This window comes from Mustelus asterias, chromosome 2 (assembly GCF_964213995.1).
Source record: "Mustelus asterias chromosome 2, sMusAst1.hap1.1, whole genome shotgun sequence".
NCBI classification, from domain to species: domain Eukaryota; kingdom Metazoa; phylum Chordata; class Chondrichthyes; order Carcharhiniformes; family Triakidae; genus Mustelus; species Mustelus asterias.
Genome location: NC_135802.1, coordinates 47,972,255 through 47,995,713, shown reverse-complemented (window position 1 = coordinate 47,995,713; position 23,459 = coordinate 47,972,255). Strand labels below are relative to the sequence as shown.

Here is a 23,459-nt window from a genome sequence, read left to right as displayed (position 1 = left end):
GACGGGCTTTGTCCGTGTAATTGGGGACCCACTGTGCATAGTACGAGAAGAAGCCTAAACATCTTCTCAGTGCTTTGATGCTAGTGGGTAGAGGAAGTTCAAGGAGGGGACGCATACGGTCTGGATCAGGGCCGATGACCCCGTTTTCCACCACGTATCCGAGGATTGCGGTGCTTGCTGAATACGCACTTCTCCTTGTTATAGGTCAGGTTCAGGAGAGACGCAGTGCGTAAGAACTTCTGGAGGTTGGTGTCATGGTCCTGCTGGTCATGGCCGCAGATAGTGACGTTGTTCAGGTACGGGAAGGCAGCCCGTAGCCTGTTTTGGTCCACCATTCGGTCTATCTCACGCTGGAAGACCGAGACTCCATTAGTGACGCCGAAAGGTAGAGACGGCCATCCGCCTCAAAGGCCGTGTATTTGCAGTCCTCTGGGCGAATGGGGAGCTGGTGGTAGGCTGACTTCAAGTCGATGGTGGAGAACACCCAGTACTGCGCAATCTGGTTGACCATGTCAGATATGCGTGGGAGAGGGTACGTGTCCAGCTGCGTGTACCTATTAATGGTCTGACTATAGTCTATGACCATCCGGGGCTTGTCTCCAGTCTTGACCACCACGACTTGTGCTCTCCATGGGCTAGTGCTAGGTTGAATGACCCCTTCCCCGAGGAGCCGCTGAACCTCAGATCAAATAAAGATCCGATCCTCAGCGCTGTAACGCCTGCTCTTAGTCGCGATGGGCTTGCAGCCTGGCACAAGATTTTCGAATAGGGAAGGCGGGGTAATTTTGAGTGTTGAGAGGCCGCATTTGGAGCGCGCTGGACAATTTGGAGGCTGCAGTTCTCCCACTGGAAGTGGAGGGAGTGGCCCATCGTATTGCAGGGTCACACTCTTCAGGTGGACCATAAAGTCTAGCCCCAGGAGTACCGGAGCGCAAAGGTGCGGTAACACGAGGAGCCTGAAGTTCTTGTAGACTGTGCCCCGCACTGTTAAGGTTACCACACAGCCCCCAAGAACGAGGACAGATCGGGACCTCGACGCCATGGAGATTGTCTGCCTGACAGTTTGCACACGGAGAGCGCACCGTTTTACTGTATCCAGATGGATGAAGCTCTCCGTGCTCCCGCTGTCAAACAGGCAATGCGCCAGGCGCCCGTTTACCTCTATGTCCATCATGGATTTGTCGAGACTGTGAGGCTTGGCCTGGTCCAGGATGATTGACGCCACTGTTGGATCCCGAGCGTAACTGCAGGCAGTTGAGATAGCCGACGACGAGGACCCCTGCTGGTCTTCTGCGGCCGGTGTCGACCAAAGTGGCTGCGCCCATGAATCGCATGCGGTTGATGATGTTGAAAACGGCGGCACCCGCCGGTCGCACGTGGCTTGCGTCGTCATCATAGGAAATGGCGGCGCCCGTGGATCGCACGTGGCTGAAGACATCGACAAGGCCGGAGACAAGGAGATGGATCCTGAGGAGTCGCACGCAGCATTGCTGGGCTTGGAAGGGGTCTTTGCTCGGCACACCTTTGCATAGTGCCCTTTCTTCCCACAGGCGGAGCAAAACACCGTCCTGGCCGGACATCTTTGGCGAGGATGCTTTGCCAAACCACAGAAATAGCACCATGGGCCTCCAGGAGCTGCCGCAGCCGTCAGGTCTGAAGTTGGGAGCATTATCGCGCAGTTCCGAGGAGCCGCCGAGTACAGTTGAGGCGGTGGCTGAGCTTGCCACGTTGTTCCCACGTGGTCGGTGGGGTAGTTTTCGAGACTTCTGAAGGCCGTTTCCATTGCATCGGCCAATTCTACCGTTTTAACCAGGTCCAGGTTACCCTGCTCTAGCAGCCGCAGGCGAATATAGGATGAGCCGATTCCCGCCACGAACGCGTCCCGAATAAGGTTGTTGGTGTATTGAGTATCCCACACCTCCTTGCAGTTGCAGGCTCTGGCTAGCTGTTGAAGTTCGTGCAGGTACTGTCCCGTAGTTTCGCCGGGCTGCCGCCGTCGAGTGGCTAATAGGTGACGAGCATGAATTTCGTTCGGCTGTTTATTATACAGCTTCTTGAGCAATTGGATAGCATCTTTGTAATTTTGGGAATCGTGAATTGTTGCATACACAGTGTCGCTCACCCTGGCGTGGAGGACCCGCAATCTGTCGGCGTCGGACTGGATTGCTGTCGAGGCCTCAACGTAATCCTCGAAGCACTTCAACAAATGGTCGAATGTATTCGAAGCCCCAGCAGCACACGGATCCAAGGTTAGCCGATCGGGCTTTAGCATCTGCTTCATTTTTTTTTCAAACAAAATTTTCAGTATTTTGTTGTGAATAAAATTGATGCGTGATTGATTCACACGGGAGGCTAGGACGTACCCGGGAATAAAGGCTTTTATTCACAACAAGATAGGAGCACACTACTTAACAATATTATCCCAGACTAAGGGCTACTAGGAAGTAGCAGTGACCTTTATACTCCTGTAAGAAAGCGGAGCCGAACAGAGTGTACCACATAAACAATAATAACAGGTGGAACACCCAAACCCTAACCCCAACAGTAACAAGACTAACATATGTACAAGTACCCATAGTGGTAACCATCTATGGTTCACCACACAGAGTCATGGAGTCAGAGAGATTTACAACATGGAAACGGGTCGTACAACATGCCGCCTTTTTTTTAAACCACTAAGTTAGTCCCAGTTGCCTGCATTTGGCCCACATCCCTCTATACCCATCTTCCCCATGTAACTGTCTAAATGCCTTTTTAAAGACAAAATTGTACCCGCCTCTACTACTACTTCTGGCAGCTTGTTCCAGACACTCACCACCCTCTGTGTGAAAACATTGCCCCTCTATACCCTTTTGTATCTCTCCCCTCTCACCTCAAACCTATGCACTCTAGTTTTAGACTCCCCTACTTTTGGGAAAAGAGATTAACTATCTAGCTGATCTCTGCCCCTCATTATTTTATAGACATCTATAAGATCACTCCTAAGTCTCCTACACTCCAGGGAAAAAAGTCCAATCTATGCAGCCTCTCCTTATAACTCAAATCAAGAAATCTCAGTAGCATCCTAGTAAATCTTTTTCTGCACTCTTTCTAGTTTAGTAATATCCTTTCTATAATAGTGTGACCAGAACTGTACACAGTATTCCAAGTGTGGTCTTACCAATGTCTTGTACAACTTCAACAAGACATCACAACTCCTGTATTCAATGTTCTGACCAAGGAAACCAAGCATGCTGAATGCCTTCTTCACCACTCTGTCCACCTGTCACTCTATTTTAATTGATTCCCTGTGACACCCCTTTCTCTTTTACCTTCTTCCCTGTCTCGCCTGAAGGTCCAATATCCTGGAATATTGAGTTGCCGATCCTGCCACTCTCAATCATGTCTCAGTGACAGCAATGACGTCACACCCCCATGTTTTAATTTGTGCCCTCAACGCTTCTGCCTCGTTCGTCAGACTCTTTGCATTAAAATAAATACCATCCAATCTTGCCAAACTCCCTTGTGTCTTAACTGGCCTATAACTTCTATGCCTTCCTGAATCACTTGCTGTCTCTTCTAATTTTGGGTGTGCATGTCCCCCCTGAACCTTTCCTCAGGATCCTACGCCACTGCCGAGTTAGTTTAAACCCTCCCCAACAGCACTAGCAAACCTCCCTGCAAGGAAACCAGTCCAATTTTGGTTCAGGTGCAACCCATCTGCCTTTTACAGGTCCCACCATCCCCCAAAGCAGCCCCAATGTCCCAGGAATCGAAAACCCTCCCTCCTGCGCCATCTCTCCAGCCAAGCATTAATGTGGACAAATCTTCTACTTCTTTGATTTGATTTGATTTATTATTGTCACATCTCTTAGTATACAGTGAAAAATATTGTTTCTTGCACACTATACAGACATTCATTCATTGAGAAGGAAACGAGGGAGTGCAGAATGTAGTTGTTACAGTCATAGCTCGGGTGTCGAAAAAGATCAACAAGCGAGATAGGTCCATTCAAAAGTCTGATGGCAACAGGGAAGAAGCTGTTCTTGAGTCGTTTGGTACATGACCTCAGACTTTTGTATCTTCTTCCCGACGGAAGAAGGTGGAAGAGAGAATGTCTGGGGTGTGTGGGGGTCCTTAATTATACTGGCTGCTTTGCTGAGGCAGCGGGAAGTGTAGACAGAGTCAATGGATGGGAGGCTGGTTTGGGCTACATTCATGACCTTTTGTAGTTTCTTGAGGTCTTGGGCAGAACAGAGCCATGCCAAGCTGTGATACAACCAGAAAGAATGCTTTCTATGGTGCATCTGTAAAGGTTGGTGAGAGTCGTAGCTGACATGCCAAATATCTATCCTCACTAGCACGTGGCACTGGAAGCAATCCAGAGATTATTACCTCATGAGTTCTGTTTTTTAATCTACTTCCTAGCTCTCTCAATTCTGCTTGCAGGACCTCATTCCTTTCTCTACCTATATTGTTGGCACAAATATGATCTCTGTGCCCTCTCCCCTCAGAATATTTTGTTGAAAAAATTCAAAGCTAACCTACAGTTTCATTAGTTTTGAATATGTTTTGAATTCACAAAAGTTCCTTTGGGCCCAGTTGCATTATGTCTACCGATAAACACCAATATATAATTACACTGAATTAATGGCACCAAGATGTGGAATTATTCAAATTCAATTGTGTTTTGATTACAGTGCCTTTTGCCAAATGATACCTTCTCAATTGTGAAGGAGGAGAATGAGGAGCACCCACTACATGAGGATGCCTTTCATAAGCTTTCTATTCTTCTTCTTTATTATATCATTAATATGAAAGATATCTGCACTTCAGATATTCGTCCAAATGTTGAAGACTACAGATTCTATCTCAGTAAGATTTTAAGTTTAAAACCACGTCAAGATTCAAGCCATCTCTCCCATGATGAAGTCAACAATCTTTTGGAAATCATTCAAGAGCATTACACAGTTTCTTCCTGGAGTCAGGTGAGGAAAGTGTTTTTTTAGCAAAGCAACGTGAGCAGTGAATATTCTGTCATGATTTTTGCTTTTATGTTGAGGCAAGTTAGCGTCGGTAAATGGAACGTATTAACATATGAATTATTAACATATGAATTAGGAGCAGGAGTAGGCCACTCGGCCCTTCTCCGCCATTCAATAAGATTATGGCTGATCTGATTATGACCTTAACTCCACATTCCCAACTACCTCTGATAACCCTTCCCCCACCTTGCTTATCAAGAATCTATCTAGCTCTGTCTTAAAAATATTCAAAGTCTCTGCTTCCACTGCCTTTTGAGAAAGAGTGTTCCAAAGACTCGCAAACCTCTTAGAGAAATAAATCCTCCTCCTCTCTGTCTTAAATGGGTGACCCCTTATTTTTAAACAGTGACTCCTAGTTCTAGATTCTCCCACAAGAGGAAACACCCTTTCCATATCCACCCTGTCAAAACCCTTCAGGATCTTGTTTGTTTCAATCAAGTCACCTCTTACTCTTCTAAATGTCAATGGATACAAGTCTAGCCTGTCCAATTTTTCCTCATAAGGAACTCCTCTCATTTTGAATATATGGAGATTGAAATTCGTCTTTGGGAGTAGGGCAAAGCAGTCAATAGTGAATTGGTGGCAGTACCTTTTCTATTGAGGTTAATATTGGGTAGAGTGTTAAACAAATTACCAATTTGCCGCCTCCTATTGTGTGCTACAGCTGTGGACCAATTTCACCCCACCTAAAACTTTAAGCTTTCCCGGGTTCAGGTATAACATGACTAAAAATCCTCAATGCAATAACATGACATTTTTTCATCTCACACGAGACTTCTCAGAGATTTCCAATTTGGTGTCAAATTAGATCCATTTTCGTACTGTGGACCAGTTAACCCACCAGGAAATGGATTGAGAAACCAGACAATAATGCACAGTCAAAAGAGATTTTCATTTTCTGGGCTCAATTCTGATTTGAACCCCATTCTCAAAGCAAAAAAAACAATCCTCTGCATCACCACAGAACTGTGAAGAGATGTTCTATTTCATTATTCAAAAATATACATTTATGGAATTATTGTACCAATAAAATGTGTCTTTTTAAAGTTGCAATACATTTATGAGTATTTTCAACTCTGAAGGCATAACAGAAACTTTGTTTTATTTTCTAGTGTATTGATGCAGACTGGCTGGAGGAGAAAGCTGGCATCGTGAGTCCACTCGGTGCTGATGAAAATACTGCCCCGCGCCTGGCTAGTGCAATCATTACTTCCATTCTGCAAGGATTATGTATTAGAAGCTTAGCTTTACCCAACCCACACTTTTTCACTGAATTTATTTTCAGATCACTAAACAGTACAAATAATATAAGTACTGCAGGTATGTCAATTGATCGAAACAGCACTGGTGATAATCCTTCCTAAATTAAAGGAATATTATTGTCATGTAAATGTAAAAATAAACTTACAACATTGGAAATTGTTAGAATTTGTCACAATTCTAACAATAATTATGAAAATAAAGGGATTAAGTATATAATTATTGTCACTTTATTGGACGCGTTCTCTGATTTTTACTAGCCATATTTTGTGGTGAAAATAGCTTTCATGGTCATTCCTCTTACCCACAATTCAGCACAATTATAAAATCATAGAATCCCTACAGTGCAGAAGGAGGCCATTTGGCCCATCGAGTCTGCACCGACAACAATCCCACCCAGGCCCTATCCGCATAATTCCACGTATTTACCCTGCAAATGCCCCTGACACTAAGGGGCAATTTAGCAAGACCAATCAAACTAACCCGCACATCTTTGGAATGTGGGAGGAAACCAGAGCAACCAGAGGAAATCCATGCAAACTCCACATGGGCAGTCACCCAAGGTTGGAATTGAACCAAGGTCCCTGGCGCTGTGAGGCAGCAGTGCTAACCACTGTGCCACCGTGCCGCCCATAATTAAATTCAACTTTATGAATTTTATGAATTCTGGGATTCTGAACTCTCAAACCATGACTGTTAAAGCACTGTACCTAATGCATAACTTACAGTTGCCCTTGAATAACTACAAAATAAAGGACCAAAGCCCAGGCCCCATTTTGGCCATCTTGCACCTGCCAATAATGGGTTGGTAATGGCATCAAGATGGATCCATCAGCCCTAATAACACATTCACTGCTGATAGGCAATGAGCAACTTGTACATGGTTTGTGGCTGTCTAAATGGCTTATTGGCATTATTTGTTCTCCTCTTTCATTCAGATCTTAACCATCTCCTTAATCAGCTGGGTTTGGGTAGATACTTTGAATCGCATTCGCATGATCACGAAGATGATCGAAGTGCAGAGAAACAGTTCAAAGGCCATCTACACTTTGCAATAAATCATAGCCAAGATCATCATGAGTGTGATCATGTACATGATGATGGATTCACATGGACAAAGGTAAAAGAAATTGCCCCGATTTCCCTTTGGAGGAGTGGTATCACTCTAAATTATAATTCCCCAGTTTTTCTGTTATCACACAAGATCTATGAATCTATTAAAATTTGTATTTTCAGTTAACTAATGTTTCCAACAATATTTGATTTATCCATTCGCTTAAGAATCCTGAATGCTAGAATAATATCTCCTCTGAGCCATCACTGCTCGAGGTTAAACCGACTCGACAACCTTTTACTCATAGTTCAAATGCAGTGAGCTACATATCAGTTTGGTTGCCTCTCTGCGTTGAATTTAATGCTTGAATATCCTTGCTTTAGCACGGTGATGAGAATTGTAAACATTCTAAAGTTGAGAAAGATGTTTTAGAAACATAAACTGGAATTCTCAGGTCCTGCATACCCCAACATTACTGTCAGTGAGAACGGAGAATTTGGCGCTCAGCCAAATCACCATTCACTGCAGCGGGACTGGAAAATCCCAGCCACGGATGAGGTTGAAAGGAAGATGCTCTTCCTTTCCGTACAGACTCAATCACCTCCTGGGAGTTATGCTGTCTCACTCATTACACAATCCATTTAATTTTATTTACTGCTCCCATATGTCTATTCAACAATGCACCAGAACCCTCCCCAGTGTCCTGTGAAATCCCTGTCCATAGTATACAGGAGTGGAAATTGTGGAGTGGTTCAGAGAGTGAATGACGACCTATGCATTAGCCAGCAGATACAGATAGGATTGGGTGGGGAAGGCAGATGAGCAGCACTGAAAGGGGAAGATGAGACTATGAGGTAGAATGAACAATAGTGAAAAAGAAAGAAGCAATGTGATTGCAGTGAAGGAGAGAGTGAATGAAAAGCAGTGGAAAAGAGCTTAAATGATGTGTATAACATGAAAATGAAAAACAATGAATGGCAGGAAAATCAATGGCAATGAAAGGGTATGGAATTGAATGGAGTGGTGTCTCTGTAATCTATGTTCAGAGGAGTAAAATACTTTGTTGTATCTATTTTACAATGCCTTTAAAAATGACAGTTAAGGTGAGTTGGATGTGAGACAGTGATTGATAAGCTCATGGAGGGGTCATAGTGTGGTGGTTAAGTTGCTGAACTAGTAGTAAGCGAGAGGCCCAGGTTAATGGTTCTGGAACGTGGTTCAAACAACAAATTCAGTTAATAAAACTGGAATTAAAAGCTAATCTCAGTAATGGTGATCATGAAACTAGCCTCGATTGTTGTAAAAACGCATCTGATTCACTAATGTCCTTTAGGGAAGGAAATCTGCTATCCTGGTCTGGCCTACATGTGACTCCAGACATAGAGCAATGTGGTTGAGTCTTAACTCCCTCTGAAATGGCCTAGCAAGCCACTCAGTTCAAAGGCAATTAATAGAAACATAGAATTCCTACAGTTCAGAAGGAGGCCATTCAGGCCATCGAGTCCGTACCGACCACAATCTCGCCCAGGCCCTATTCCTGTATCCCACACATTTACCCTGCGGATCCCCCTGACACTAGGGTCAATTTAGCATATCCAATCCACCTAACCCGCACATCTTTGGACTGTGGGAGGAAACCAGAGCACCCGGAGGAAACCCACGCAGACAGAATGAGAAATTTAATTAGGGGTGGGCAATAAATGCTGGCCCATTAATGAATAAGAATCATTTTTTGGTGAAATGATGAGCTAGTTGATGTACTGAAAACCTTAAATATTACTTTTATTTTTCTGTTCTTGAAGACTAAAATTATGTTACTCATGAAATATGAAAATGTTCACATTGAATTGCTTCAAAGTAGAAATTCACTTTTTAAAAAAACATCTTCAGTATTTGGATTTCCTCTTCAGACTTTCATACTCTTATCTTGTGTTTTCATGGAGAAGTGAAGGAATGTTCTGTATGCCAACCACTTAAGTTACAAAGCCGAACTTATTTTTGGATGACAGGCAACTCTTGAATTGTCAGCTTTGAGGAAGCTTTTGGCCAGCTTTCACCAGTTTTCTGGGTTGGCCTTGTTGCTCAGATTCTTTGAACACCATTGAAATCTGTGTCCCTGCTTAACATGCATCAGCAAAATTGAGTTCCACACTTCAGTGGTGCGGTAGACCATGGTGTGAATCAATTTCCCACTGCTCATATCATTTTGACTGGGGATTCCAAACATGTTGTAGCACAGTGCTGCAAAAGGGCAAAATAATACTGATGATACTAAATTTTCCACTGAATTAAGTTTTAGGGACAAGCTTTGTTTTCTGCTGCTGTGCCACCTACATTTATTCACATAACAAGACTCAGCGATTTGTGAGTATATGGGCAGCACAGTGGCACAGTGGTTAGCACTGCTGTCTCACAGTGCCAGAGACCCGGGTTCAATTCCAGACTTGGGTCACTGTCTGCGTGGAGTTTGCAGGTTCTCCCCGTGTCTGCGTGGATTTCCTTTGGGTGCTCCGGTTTCCTCCCACACTCCAAAGATGCGGGGTTAGGTTGATTGGCCATGCAAAATTGCCCCTTAATGTCAGGGGGACTAGCTAGGGTAAATACGTGGGGTTAAGGGGATAAGACCAAGGCAGGATTGATGTTGGTGCAGGCTCGATGGGCTGAATGGCCTCTTCCTGCACTGTAGAGATTCTATGATCCCAGAGAACATAAGAACTAGGAGCAGGAGTAGGCCATCTGGCCCCTCGAGCCTGCTCTGCCATTCAGTAAGATCAAGGCTGATCTTTTCGTGGACTCAGCTCCACTTATCCGCCCGCTCACCATAACCCTTAATTCCTTTACTGTTCAAAAATGTATCTATTCTTGCCTTAAAAACATTCAATGAGGTAGCCTCAACTGCTTCACTGGGCAGGGAATTCCACAGAATCACAACCCTTTGGGTGAAGAAGTTCCTCCTCAACTCAGTCCTAAATCTGCTCCCCCTTATTTTGAGGCCATGCCCCCCAGATCTAGTTTCACCCGCCAGTGGAAACAACTTCCCTGCTTCTATCTTATCTATTCCCTACATAATCTTATATGTTTCTATAAGATCTCCCCTCATTCTTCTGAATTCCAATGAGTATAGCCCCAGTCTACTCAATCTCTCCTCATAAGCCAACCCTTTCAACTCCGGAATCAACCTAGTGAATCTCCTCTGCACCTGCTCCAGTGCCAGTATATTCTTTCTCAAGTAAGGAGACCAAAACTGTACACAGTACTTCAGGTGTGGCCTCACCAGCACCTTATACAGCTGCAACATAATCTCGCTGTTTTTAAACTCCATTCCTCTAGCAATGAAGGACAAAATTCCATTTGCCTTCTTAATTACCTGCTGCACCTGCAAACCAACTCCTTGTGATTCTTGCATAAGGACACCCAGGTCCCTCTGCACAACAGCATGCTGCAATTTTTTACCATTTAAATAATAGTCCATTTTGCTGTTATTCCTACCAAAATGGATGACCTCACATTTACCAACATTGTACTCCATCTGCCAGACCCTCGCCCACTCACTTAGACTATCTATATCCCTTTGCAGACTTTCAGCATCCTCTGCACACTTTGCTCTGCCACTCATCTTAGTGTCATCTGCGAATTTTGACACACTACACTTGTCCCCAACTCCAAAGCATCTGTGTAAATCTTAAACAATTGCAGTCCCAACACTGATCCCTGAGGCACACCACTAGTCACTGATTGCCAACCAGAAAACCATCCATTTACCCCCACTCTTTGCTTTCTGTTAGTTAACCGATCCTCTATCCATGCTAATACATTACCCGTAACACCATGCACCTTTATCTTATGCAGCAGTCTTTGGTGCGGCATCTTGTCAAATGCCTTCTGAAGATCCAGATACACCACATCCACAGGTTCCCCATTGTCCACTGCACATGTAATGTTCTCAAAGAATTCCACCAAGTTAGTCAAACATGACCTTCCCTTCCTGAATCCATGCTGCGTCTTACCAATGGGACAATTTGTACCCAGATGTCTCGCTATTTCTTCCTTGATGATAGATTCAAGCATATTCCCTACTATAGAAGTTAAGCTAACTGGCCTATAGTTACCCGCCTTTGTCTCCCTCCTTTTTTAAACAGTGGCGTCACATTTGCTGTTTTCCAATCTGCGGGAATCACCCGAGTCCAGCGAATTTTGGTAAATTACCACTAGTGCATTTGCTATTTCTCCCGCCATCTCTTTTAGTACCCTGGGATGCATTCCATCAGGGCCAGGAGACTTGTCTACCTTTAGCCCCATTAGCTTGCCCAACACTACCTTTTTCGTGATAATGATAGTTTCTAGGTCCTCACCTGCCATAGCTTTCCTGTCATCAATTTTTGGCATGTTATTTATGTCTTCCACTGTGAATACCTATTCAATGTCTCAGCCATTTTCTCATTTCCAGTTATGACATCCCCCTTCTCATCCTCTAAAGGACCAATGTTTATTTCAGCCACTCTTTTTCATTTTATATATTTGTAGGAACTTTTGCTATCTGTTTTTATATTCTGAGCTAGTTTATTCTCATAATCCATCTTACCTTTATTTATAGCTTTTTTCGTGGCTTTCTGTTGACCTTTAAAGGTTTCCCAATCCTCTAGTTTCCCACTAATCTTTGCCACTTTGTATGCCTTTTCTTTCAATTTGATGCCCTTCTTTATTTCCGTAGATATCCATGGCTGATTATCTCTTTTTCTATAGTCCTTCCTTATCACTGGTATATACTTTTGCTGAGCACTGTGAAAGATCGCTTTGAAAGTCCTCCACTGTTCCTCAATTGTCCCACCATGAAGTTTTTGCTCCCTTAGCCAATGCCTTTCTCATCCCTTTGTAGTCTCCTTTGTGTAAGCACAAGACACTGGTATTGGATTTTACCTTCTCACACTCCATCTATGTTTTAAATTCAACCATACTGTGATCGCTTCTTCCAAGAGGATCCCTAACTGTAAGATCATTAATTATTCCTGTCTCATTACACAGGACCAGATCTAGGATAGCTTGCTCCCTTGTCGGTTCCATTACATACTGTTCAAGGAAGCTATCGCGGATACATTCTATGAACGCCTCTTCAAGGCTGCCTTGACCGACCTGGTTTGACCAATTGATACGTAGATTAAAATCCCCCATGATAATGGCTGTACCATTTTTACATGCATCAGTTATTTCTTTGTTTATTTCTGGCCCCACCATGATGTCATTATTTGGTGGCCTATAGACTACGCCTACCAGTGACTTTTTCTCCTTACTATTTCTAATTTCCACCTAAATGGATTCAACCTTTTTTTCCATAGAACCTATATCATCTCTCACTACCGTCCTGATTTCATCCTTAAATATCAGAGCTACACCACCTCCCTTACCTTCCTGTCGGTCCCTCCGAACAGTCTGGTAGCTCTGGATATTCAACTCCCAGTCATAACCATCCTGCAGCCATGTCTTTGTAATGGCCACCAAATCATATTGGTTCGCAATGATTCGTGCTGTCAACTCATTTACCTTGTTTCGAATGCTACGAGCATTCAGATAAAGTGCCCTTATGCTAGTTTTGCACCTTCTTTTTGAATTCTAACATGCCCATTAATAACATCTCCTGAGTTCTCAATCCTTTTAATTTTTTCCTGATTTTTGATGTAGTTGGAACCTTCTCCCCACATTTTGTCCTTGCTCCCTCCTTCTTGGACTCCTTACATAGGTTCCCATCCACCTGGCATATTAGTTTAAACCCTCCCCAACTGCTCTAGCAAACACTCCCCCTAGGACATCAGTCCCAGTCTGCCCAGGTGTAACCCATCCAATTTGTAAAAGGTGCCATCTCCCCCACAACCGGTTCCAATGCCCTAGGAATCTGAAACCCTCCCCCTGACACCATCTCTTCAGCCACGTATTTAAACGATATATCCTGTCATTTCTACTCTAACTAGCATGTGGCACCAGTAGTAATCTGAGATCACTACCTTTGACGTCCGATTTCTTAACTTTCTTCCTAGCTCCCTGTATTCTGCTTTTAGGACCTCATCCCTTTTTTTACCTGTGTCGTTTGTACCAACGTGTACTATGACCACTGGCTGTTCGCCCTCCCCCTTCAGAATGCCCTGCAGCCGCTCTGAGACATCCTTGACCCTAGCACCAGGGAGACAACATACCATCCTGGAGTCTCGTTTGCGGCCACAGAAACGCCTGTCTATTCCCTTTACAATTGAATCCCCTATAACTATTGCACTGGCGCACTTTTTACCCCTCCCCTCTGCAGCAGAACCAACCGTGGTGCAATGAGTTTGGCTGCTGCTGCTTTCCCTAGAGAGGTCATTCCCCTCAACAGTATCCAAAGCCGTATATCTGTTTAGCAGGGGAATGGCCACAGGAGATTCCTGCACTACCTGCCTATCTCTCTTGCTCTGTCTGGTGGTCACCCATTCCCTTCCTGCCTGTGGAGTCTGACCCTGCGGTGTGACCACCTCTCTATACGTGCTATCCACAATACTCTGTGACTCACGGATGCTCCACAGTGTCTCCAGCCGCCGCTCCAGCTCTGAAACTCGAGCTTCCAGGAGCTGTAGCTGGAGACACTTCCTGCCTACATGCTGATCCAGGGAACTGGAACTGTCCCCAGCCTGCCACATGGAGCAAGGGGAGCAAACCACGGTTTGGAGCTCTCCTGTCATGTATTGCCTTTTTAAATTAAACTTTTGAAAGATGTTTTGTTTCAGATTATATCCAATTTTCTCGGGGCCTTCTTTCCTGCTTCTTGTTGCTACTGAATATAACCTTTTCAAACCATAAACCATAGAAATTACACAGAAACACTATTGTAGTGTACAACAACAATGCCAAGAGCAAAAAGAAAAGAATAACACTTACTGACCAATCAGCACTCTCCCTTATAGCCTCTGTAGCTTGTTTCACCGAACCCCCAGTGTTCACCCAACTCCAAAAGCCCTCCTCACAGTCTGGCAGCACTCACTGTGCAGTCCAGAGAGATCAGACTGGGTGAAGATTAATGCATCGTTTGCGCTTTTGCAACAATTCAACCATCTTCATTTTTGTTTCATGTCAATCCACAAATTTGTACATCAATTTCAATTACCTAAATGGTTCTAGATTCAATACTGTTTAAGCGGACAAAGTGGAAATTAAGCACCAGAACTTTTTTCATGAGGGTCTTGTTCCCTCAAATTAGGACGCACATTTTGGCAGATTGTCCTTCCCCTCAACACCCCACCCCCAACACCTCAAGGCCCAGCCAAGGTACAAATAAGCTCAAGTACCATCGAGTGCATTCAGCCTGACTTGACCAACACTATCCCTAAAATTGTAAAAAGTGGAACAAGCTGGCTTTCTAGGAGGCAAATAACCAAATATGTTTCAGCTGCCCATGCATTGCTTTCTTCCAGGTTAAAAGTATTTTAAAAAGCTCCTTAGCAGTCAGGAGAGCAAGGAGCAGGAGTAGGCCATCTGGCCCCTCGAGCCTGCTCCGCCATTCAATAAGATCATGGCTGATCTTTTCATGGACTCAGCTCCATTTACCCGTCTGCTCACCATAACCCTTAATTCCTTTACTGTTCAAAAATTTATCTATCCTTGCCTAAAAAACATTAAATGAGGTAGCCTCAACTGCTTTACTGGGCAGGGAATTCCATAGACTCACAACCCTTTGGGTGAAGAAGTTCCTCCTTAACTCAGTCCTAAATCTGCTTCCTCTTATTTTGAGGCCATGCCCCTCACTCTAGTTTCATCTGCAGTGGAAACAACTTTCCTGCTTCTATCTTATCTATTCCCTTCATAATCTTATACGTTTCTATAAGATCCCCCTCATTCTTCTAAATATTTGGCCCAATATCTGGGCTCAACTGTGGTTATCTACCTTGTGTGATTATACTCCATGATATATGGTTATTGGTATCTGCGTAGTGGGCCTGACACAAGCAAATTTGCACGTGTTATGAATGGATTATTAATTTCTGCCGTACCTCATTGAAATGTGTGGCTTGTATGATCCTTTCTAGTTTTCTAAAAGCTTCAACTTCAGATAAATTGACTGTCATTTCCCCTCAACTAGGTTTGCTTTTCTGCTGAACAGCTAATGGGAATCTTTGCAAATGGCAATGAATCTGTTATTTCGAAAGAGCACTTCAACCAGATGAGCCCAGCAATTATTCAACAGCTGCTTAGTGGAGCTTGTCAACACAGTGAACAAAAATATGCACAATCCGTTGTCCTGCCAACTAACACTGAGAGTAAGTCATACCCAATAACATCGTTTTATAATTGACATCGCCACAATGGGAGAATCAATGTACACACATACCTTATTGTGCACTCCGTAGGATTGACCAAGCACTAGGTTTGCACATTCTTTCCAATTAAGTTCCCTGCCAGTCTTTCATGGATTCATTTGAAATAAGCAGCATTTCTGAGAGATCTGGGAGTACAGGGCCTCTTCCTTTACATCTAATTTCTAGAACTTTCCCAGTCAGGGGCAAGCTATGACCAATGTTGATTACAAACCTAAACTTCAAAGCATTCAATTGTACCATCAGCGTATTAAAATTATTGATGGTTGAACTTTGTTACAAGTTATAGTCTGCCTGCCAGAACATATTACTCAGAACCAACGTATCGGGCCCAGTTTATAATACTTTAGTACATCTGCTGAAATAGAGTTGGCGGCAACTGTCTACAAATCATGATATGTTTTTCTGAACATTTCAGCAATAGACAAAATAGACTCAAATTCACTGTCTAAATACCCTGATACAACAGTGGTGAAAACAAATATAATGCTAGAAAATTTGCGGATGATGCTAAAATAGGTGGGAAAGCAGCTGTGAAGAGGAGAAAGATTTTACAGATGGATATAGATAGGCTCGGAGAAGGGGCCAAAATTTAGCAGATGGAGTTTAATGTGGGTAAGTGTGAGATTGTCCATTTTGGCAGAAAAAATAAAAAAGCAAATTATTACCTAAATGGAAAGCGGATACAAAATGCATCCGGGCAGAGGGATCTGGGTGCCTATGTTCATGAGTCGCAGAAAGTCGGTATGCAGGTGCAGCATGTAATAAAAAAGACAAGTGGGATGTTGGCATTTATTGCAAAGGACTGGAGTACAAAAGTAGAGAAGTGTTGTTTGATGCGCGATTAAATCACTCGGGAGGCTAGATTGTACTCGGGAAATAAAGGCTTTTATGACTGACAAGAATGGAGCACACTATATACAATACAATCCCAGACTAAAGGGTCACCAGGCAGTGCAGTGACCTTTATACTTCCCCTGGTAGGCAGAGCCAACTGGAGTGTACCACAGAACAATATCAACAGGTAGAACAGCCCAACCCTAACACCAACAGTAACTACAGAAACATATCTACAAACACCCATAGTGCTGACCATCCGTGGCTCAGCACTCATAGTGGTAACCAACTATGGTTCACCACATTGTTACAATTGTATAGGGTGTTGGTGAGACCACATCTGGAGTTTTGTGTCTAGTTTTGGTCTCCTTAATTGAGGAAGGATATGGTGGCATTGGAGGCAGTTCAGAGGAGGTTCACCAGATCGATTCCGGGGATGAAGGGGTTGATGTATGAGGTGAGATTAAACAGTTTGGGTTGATACTCGCTGGAGTTCAGAAGGATGAGAGGGGATCTGATTGAAGCATATAAAAATTTAAAAGGTAAAGACAAAATAAATGTAGATCAAATGTTTCCCCTTAAGGAGCAATCTAGAACAAGAGGTCACAGATATAGGTTGAAAGGTGGTAGATTTAAAACTGAGATGAGGATTACTTCTCGCAGAGGGTGGTGAATTTGTGCAACTCACTGCCCCCATAGCACTGTGGGGTCTGAATCGTTGAATGGTTTGAACAAAGAGATAGATATATTTCTAATAAAAAAGTGATAAGAGGATATGGGAAACAGGTGGGGAGGTGGATTTGAGACCAGGGAGAGATCAGCCATGATCTGATTGAATGGGGGATTTGGCTCGAGGGACTGAATTTGCCTCCTGCTCCTAATTCCTATTTTCCTAAATAAAGTTGCATGTTAACACTCAGCTATTTCAACCTGTTTTCCGAATGGAGTAGGAAATCTGAGTAGAATTGACTATCTTTCCAGTACATCTTTAGCCCCACAAATCATGAAAATTAATCTGTCTCTCACCTCTTCTAAAGCTACTGACTGTATGCTTGTGTTAATATTTTGGCACTCAAATGTAAAACACAATCCCTGAATGGTTATTTTATGAATAGCGCACTGGATTAATGTATATATAAAACACATTTAAAAATCAAACCCTTATCCCTCCTAATATAAAAGCAAAATACTACGGACGCTGGAATCTGAAGCAAAAACCAAAAATGTTGGAAAATCTCAGCAGGTCTGACAGCATCTGTAGGGAGAGAATAGGCTCTATTCTCTTCCCGCAGATACTGTCAGACCTGTTGAAATTTTCCAGCATTTTCTGTTTTTGTTCCTTATCCCTCCTTTTTGAAGGAACTCCTTTTTTATGTGCGAAATAAGAACTGGTGTGAGAACTCATTCATGAATATCTACACAACAAATATTCACAAACTGAAAGCAAACATTTCAGAACATGGATAAAACCCTCTGAAAACATGACCTTGTTAAAATAATTCCCGAACAGATAGTATCAGCAAAAGTAACAATGAAACTGTTGAATTGTGGCAAAGCCCAATTGGTCCACTAATATTCTTTGGAGAAGGCAAGATGCCTTCTTGGTTTATGTGTGACTCCAGTCCCACACCAATGTGGTTCACTCCTAATTGTCCTCCGAAGTGACTTCACACATGACTTAGCTGTATTAAAGCATTCAGCAGTTCATGAAGGTCCACCATTGCTATCTTCCCAGAGCAGCTGAGAATAAATGCTCTCCTAGCTAGGGGCATCCACATCCGAAGAAAGAAAAATTAAGAATTGGTTCAAAAATATACTTTCCAGAGAAGAAAATGCATAATTGAAAAAGAAGGGAAAGAAAAAATTGAAATTGAAACTGAAATTGAAATGCAGATTCATCAACAATCCAAAAGGGAAGAGTTGCTGTTCCATGCATTGATCCTTTATGCCAATGAAATATCTCCATTCATGTTATGAACCAGGCTGATATCTTTGCAGATACTGAGGGAACTATTGTCATAGAGTCGTAGAGGTTTACAGCATGGAAACAGGCCCTTTAACCCAACTTGTCCATGCTGCCCATTTTTTTAAACCCCTAAATTGCCAGCATTTGGCCCATATCCCTCTATACCCATCTTACCCATGTAACTGTCTAAATGCTTTTTAAAAGACAAAATTATACCTGCCTCTATTACTACCTCTGGCAGCTTGTTCCAGACACTCACCACCCTCTGTGTGAAAAAATTGCCTCTCTGGACACTTTTGTATCTCTCCCCTCTCACCTTAAACCTATGCCCTCTAGTTCTAGACTCCCCTACCTTTGGGAAAAAATATTGACTATCCAGCTGATCTGTGCCCCTCATTATTTTATAAACCTCTATAAGATCACCCCTCAGCCTTCTACGCTCCAGAGAAAAAAGTCCCAGTCTATCCAGCCTCTCCTTATAACTCAAACCATCAAGTCCCAGCAGCATTCTAGTAAATCTTTTCTGCACTCTTTCTAGTTTAATAATATCCTTTCTATAATAGGGTGACAATAACTGTACACAATATTCCAAGTGTGGCCTTACCAATGTCTTGTACAACTTCAACAAGACATCCCAACTCCTGTATTCAATGTTCTGACCAATGAAACCAAGCATGATGAATGCCTTCTTCACCACTCTGTCCACCTGTGACTCCATTTTCAAGGAGCTATGAACCTGTATTCCTAGATCTCTTTGTTCTGTAACTCTCCCCAATGCCCTACCATTAACTGAGTAAGTCCTGCCCTGGTTCAATCTACTAAAATGCATCACCTCACATTTATCGAAGTCTAAAGATGTGCGGGTTAGGTTGATTGACCATGCTAAAATTGCCCCTTAGTGTCCTGAGATGCGTAGGTTAGAGGGATTAGCGGGTAAATGTGTAGGGATAAGGGGATAGGACCTGGGTGGGATTGTGGTCGGTGCAGACTCGATGGGCCAAATGGCCTCTTTCTGCACTGTAGGGTTTCGATGATTCTAAACTCCATCTGCCATTCATCAGCCCACTGGCCCAATTGATCAAGATCCCATTGCAATCCGTGACAACCTTCTTTACTCTCCACTATGCCACCAATCTTGGTGTCATCTGCAAACTTACTAACTTTGTCTCCTATATTCTCAACCAAATCATTAATATAAATGACAAATAACAGTGGACCCAGCACTGGTCCCTGAGGCACACCACTGGTCACAGGCCTTCAGTTTGAAAAACAACTCTCTACAACCATCCTCTGGGTTCTGTCAAGGAGACAATTTTGTATCCATTTAGATACCTCACCCTGAGATTTAACCTTATGCAACAACCTACCATTAGGTACCTTGTCAAAGGTATTGTATTCCAGTATTTTCTGCTAACATACTTATACACACTTGGTACTTTGAAATATGTCCATCCAGGCGATCACGGTGATACAGTGGCTAGCACTACTGCCTCATAGTGCTGGGGACCTAGGTTTGATTCTTGGCTTGGGTCACTGTCTGTGCGGAGTCTTCATGTTCTAGTTAGGTGCATTGGCCATGCTAAATTCTCTCTCAGTGTACCCGAAAAGAAGTGTGGCGACTAGGGGATTTTCACAGTAACTTCATTGTAGTATTAATGTAAGTGGATTAGTGACACTAATCAATAAACTTGAAACTGCTGATTAAATAAAGAATTTAGATATAATGGTTTTAAAATTCAATCTAGCTGTGTTTTAATATTTGTTCTTTGAGATGTGGGGAGTGTTGATGCAGCCACATTTATTGTCCATCACTAGATTTCTCTGAGGGTATTAAGACTCAGTTATTTGTGAATCTGGAGAGATTAATGAATCATTTGGGTTTTTACAACAATTCAGCCATTTTCATGTTTATCGTGCGTCAGCCCACAGATTCGTACATCAAATTTTGTTCCCCAGCTTGCACAACCCACTACTTGTGATTGGATTTTAATTCATAACTTCCACATTGCTCAGCCATTATCATAACCATCCAACCAACAACACCCCCCTGCTCCCCTCCACAGAATCTGGCAATGGTCCAATCAGCTCCCAGAAGAAAGTGAGGTGGGGGCTGACCTTGATGCAGTTGCTAAAAAAAATATAGATTTCAATTCTTCAGGGAGTTATTCCACTTTCCCACCCGAACCCCACTGATGAGGTCCAAATTCGCCCTTCTGGAGACTGGTACACCTCACTTCACTGAGTGCACAACCACCACTTCAGCATCAGGTCTCCTCCATATCCATGACTGAGAATCCTGCCTTTGGAAGCCCTGTCCCTGACCAACTGACTGTCATTTACTTTGTAAAAGGTACAAGGTAAATTCTCAGAAGTTGCAAATTCTGCCAGTGTTACACAGGAGACCAGAGTACCCACCCTGCTCACAAACTCCACCTCATCTCCCCACCCTGACCCCCCCCCCCGAGTAATTATTTCAGGCTCATGATTCTTGCCAAAATCTAAACTTAAAAATTTGTGCATGTGGAGATTAATTCAGAAATGTCAATTATACTATTTACAGGATTCTACATGACTCCTATATACTCCTTGTCCAGGTAATAGAGCCCAGAGCCCAATGGGTCTCTGCAGCAACAGAAAGACTATTTAAGCTTGAAGGATGAATATCTGGGGACAGTTCCATTCTAGTTGCAGGAAGTATTGTTTGTCATCTGGCATCCACATACTTGGTGCTATCAATAGCTTCTCAGTATAAACAGATCAAAGTATTTGTATCAACGAAGATTCGGTGACAACTGAAATGTTCTTAGTCTAACTTAGACAGTGCCACTATCATGTGATCTAATTATTCATTGAGCCACTTCTAACGGTTAATTATTTCACGCAAAATAATCTATCAAAAACTTCAGTTTCATTTTATTTGTACAGGATTTTCTGTGGAATCTAATGCTGTTTATTTTTAAAAGGATTCCTGCCTCTGTTTTCCATAATTAGGGTTCAATTTTGGGTTGAAATATCTTTTATCATGCATTTTTTCATGTGGATATTTGCATTTTCAAAATATTTTCAAGCACATTCAGGAATGCTAATTGTGGTTTTTTTTCTAGAATATGGATATAGCACAGTGGCCGTTCTGATCATTACTGTGAGCTCCATGTGTGGTATCACCCTACTTATCTTCAACTCCTGCAAGCAGACATATCAGCTTATTCTGCAGCTGTTTGTAGGTATTGCCGTTGGAACAATGTCAGGCGATGCATTGATGCATCTTTTGCCCCAGGTACGTTACTGCACAAAAGTAACATTATTGGGTTGGCAAGACACTCCAGGGCATGAGAGACAGCAAAACTACCAACATCAAGGACGAGAGGGCACAGAGTTTAAATAATTGGCAAAAAGAAGTAAAACTGATAGGAGCAAAAACTTTTTCATACAGGGAGTGTTGAAGGCTTGCAATGTTCAAGCATTGCCTGAGAGTGTGTTGGAGGCAGGTTCGATCGAAGCATTCAAAATGGAATTAGACTGGTATCCGTTAAGGAAGAATTCTCAGGGAGAAGGTGGGAGAATGACACTAACTGAATTTGTCATTTGGAGTGCCGGTGCAGACATGGTGAACCAGATGTGCTATAACAGTGGTTAGCACTGCTACCTCACAGCGCCAGGGACCTGGGTTTGATTCTGGCTTTGGGTCACTGTCTGTGTGGAGTTTGCACGTTCTCCTCGTATCTGCGTGGGTTTCCTCTGAGTGCTTCAGTTTCTTCCTACCATCCAAAGGTGCCCCGGTTAGTTGGATTGGCAATTCTAAATTGCCCCTTAGTGTTGGGGGATTGGCAGGGTTGCAGGGATAGGGCCTAGGTGGGATTGTTGTCAGTGCAGGCTCAATGGGCTGAATGGCCTCCTTCTGCACTGTAGGGATTCTATGATTCTACTCTATAACAAGTCTGTCATTCTGTGATCAAAGTTCAAGGCTATAAGAAAAAGCAAAGGGGAGGAAAATAATTTGACTTCAGTGGAAGTTGAGGATAGTTTCAGGTTGCACAATTGGCAAATGACAATCACTGGTGGCCGCACATACTTGGAAAATTGGTCCTTACAATTCTATGTTAAATCTACTACATGAAAAACACACTGAATGGGGAACAAATGTTATAGATTTCTGCAAACAAAGATATTTTGGCTATGATTTTTCATTCCGTTGACAGAAACATAATGAAGAATAAAACATGGTTTGACATGGCTTTGCATGTTTTTGCTGAGTCAACAGGTTGTTGACTCAAGCTCGACTATAAACTTGAACAAGCTGCGCTTGCTGCTCTCTCACTTACTACGCTTCAGTGCAGTACTAAAAGAGTGCCACATTGTTGAAAGTGCTGTAATTTGGGAGAGGTCCTGGGATGAATTTTCATTAATGGGTCCAGATCCTACAACCAGGAGGAAATGCAGGGAACCCGCAATTGCCATCCTTGGGTTCCAGAGGGTGATTTCTGAAGAGGTGGCCAATTATGTGGGCACTTCGGGATCCCACGTAATTAAAAGTAGAGGTTGGAGGCCAATAGGAGGCCCTTCAACACTTGACACATTTAGGTCGGTGAAAGAGAGTTGTCTCAAGATGGAAGGGCCTTCTGGAGATTTTTTAGAAACTTCAAAAATGAAGATGGCTTAAGCTGCCAAACCGTTATAATGGAGGGAAACAACACCTGCGGTGAAGCCAACGTGTGGGGAGGGAGGTCAAAACTGAGCAATAGAGATCTGGCTTCTTAGTCTGCCACTGGACTGCCTCTATTCATATTCCAACATTCATTGGTGACCACAGCAGTGCACACTGGTCTTGACAGGCACATGAAGCATCTTGATTGGCTACATTCTGCTTGCAGGCATTCCCCTCCTCAATCAGACTCTTTAAAAATGGTGCCGGAATGGGGTCATGCACAGGAAATAGCAACCAATTCACCTCTGGTCTCGCCTCTGCAGCTATTTAAATCAAGGCC

The 23,459-nt window shown here is 43.1% G+C and overlaps 1 protein-coding gene across 1 annotated transcript in view; it reads left to right on the top strand.

Annotated features, from left to right (window-relative positions):
• Positions 1–269: 269 nt before the first annotated feature.
• Positions 270–23,459, top strand: part of LOC144480704 (zinc transporter ZIP12-like) — a 64,675-nt gene continuing 41,485 nt past the window's right edge. The window contains exons 1-6 of the mRNA XM_078200299.1: positions 270–296; positions 4,680–4,967; positions 6,137–6,344; positions 7,223–7,404; positions 15,437–15,614; positions 21,579–21,751. Coding sequence (XP_078056425.1) covers positions 270–296; positions 4,680–4,967; positions 6,137–6,344; positions 7,223–7,404; positions 15,437–15,614; positions 21,579–21,751 — 1,056 coding nt within the window. The remainder of the gene's footprint in view (positions 297–4,679; positions 4,968–6,136; positions 6,345–7,222; positions 7,405–15,436; positions 15,615–21,578; positions 21,752–23,459) is intronic.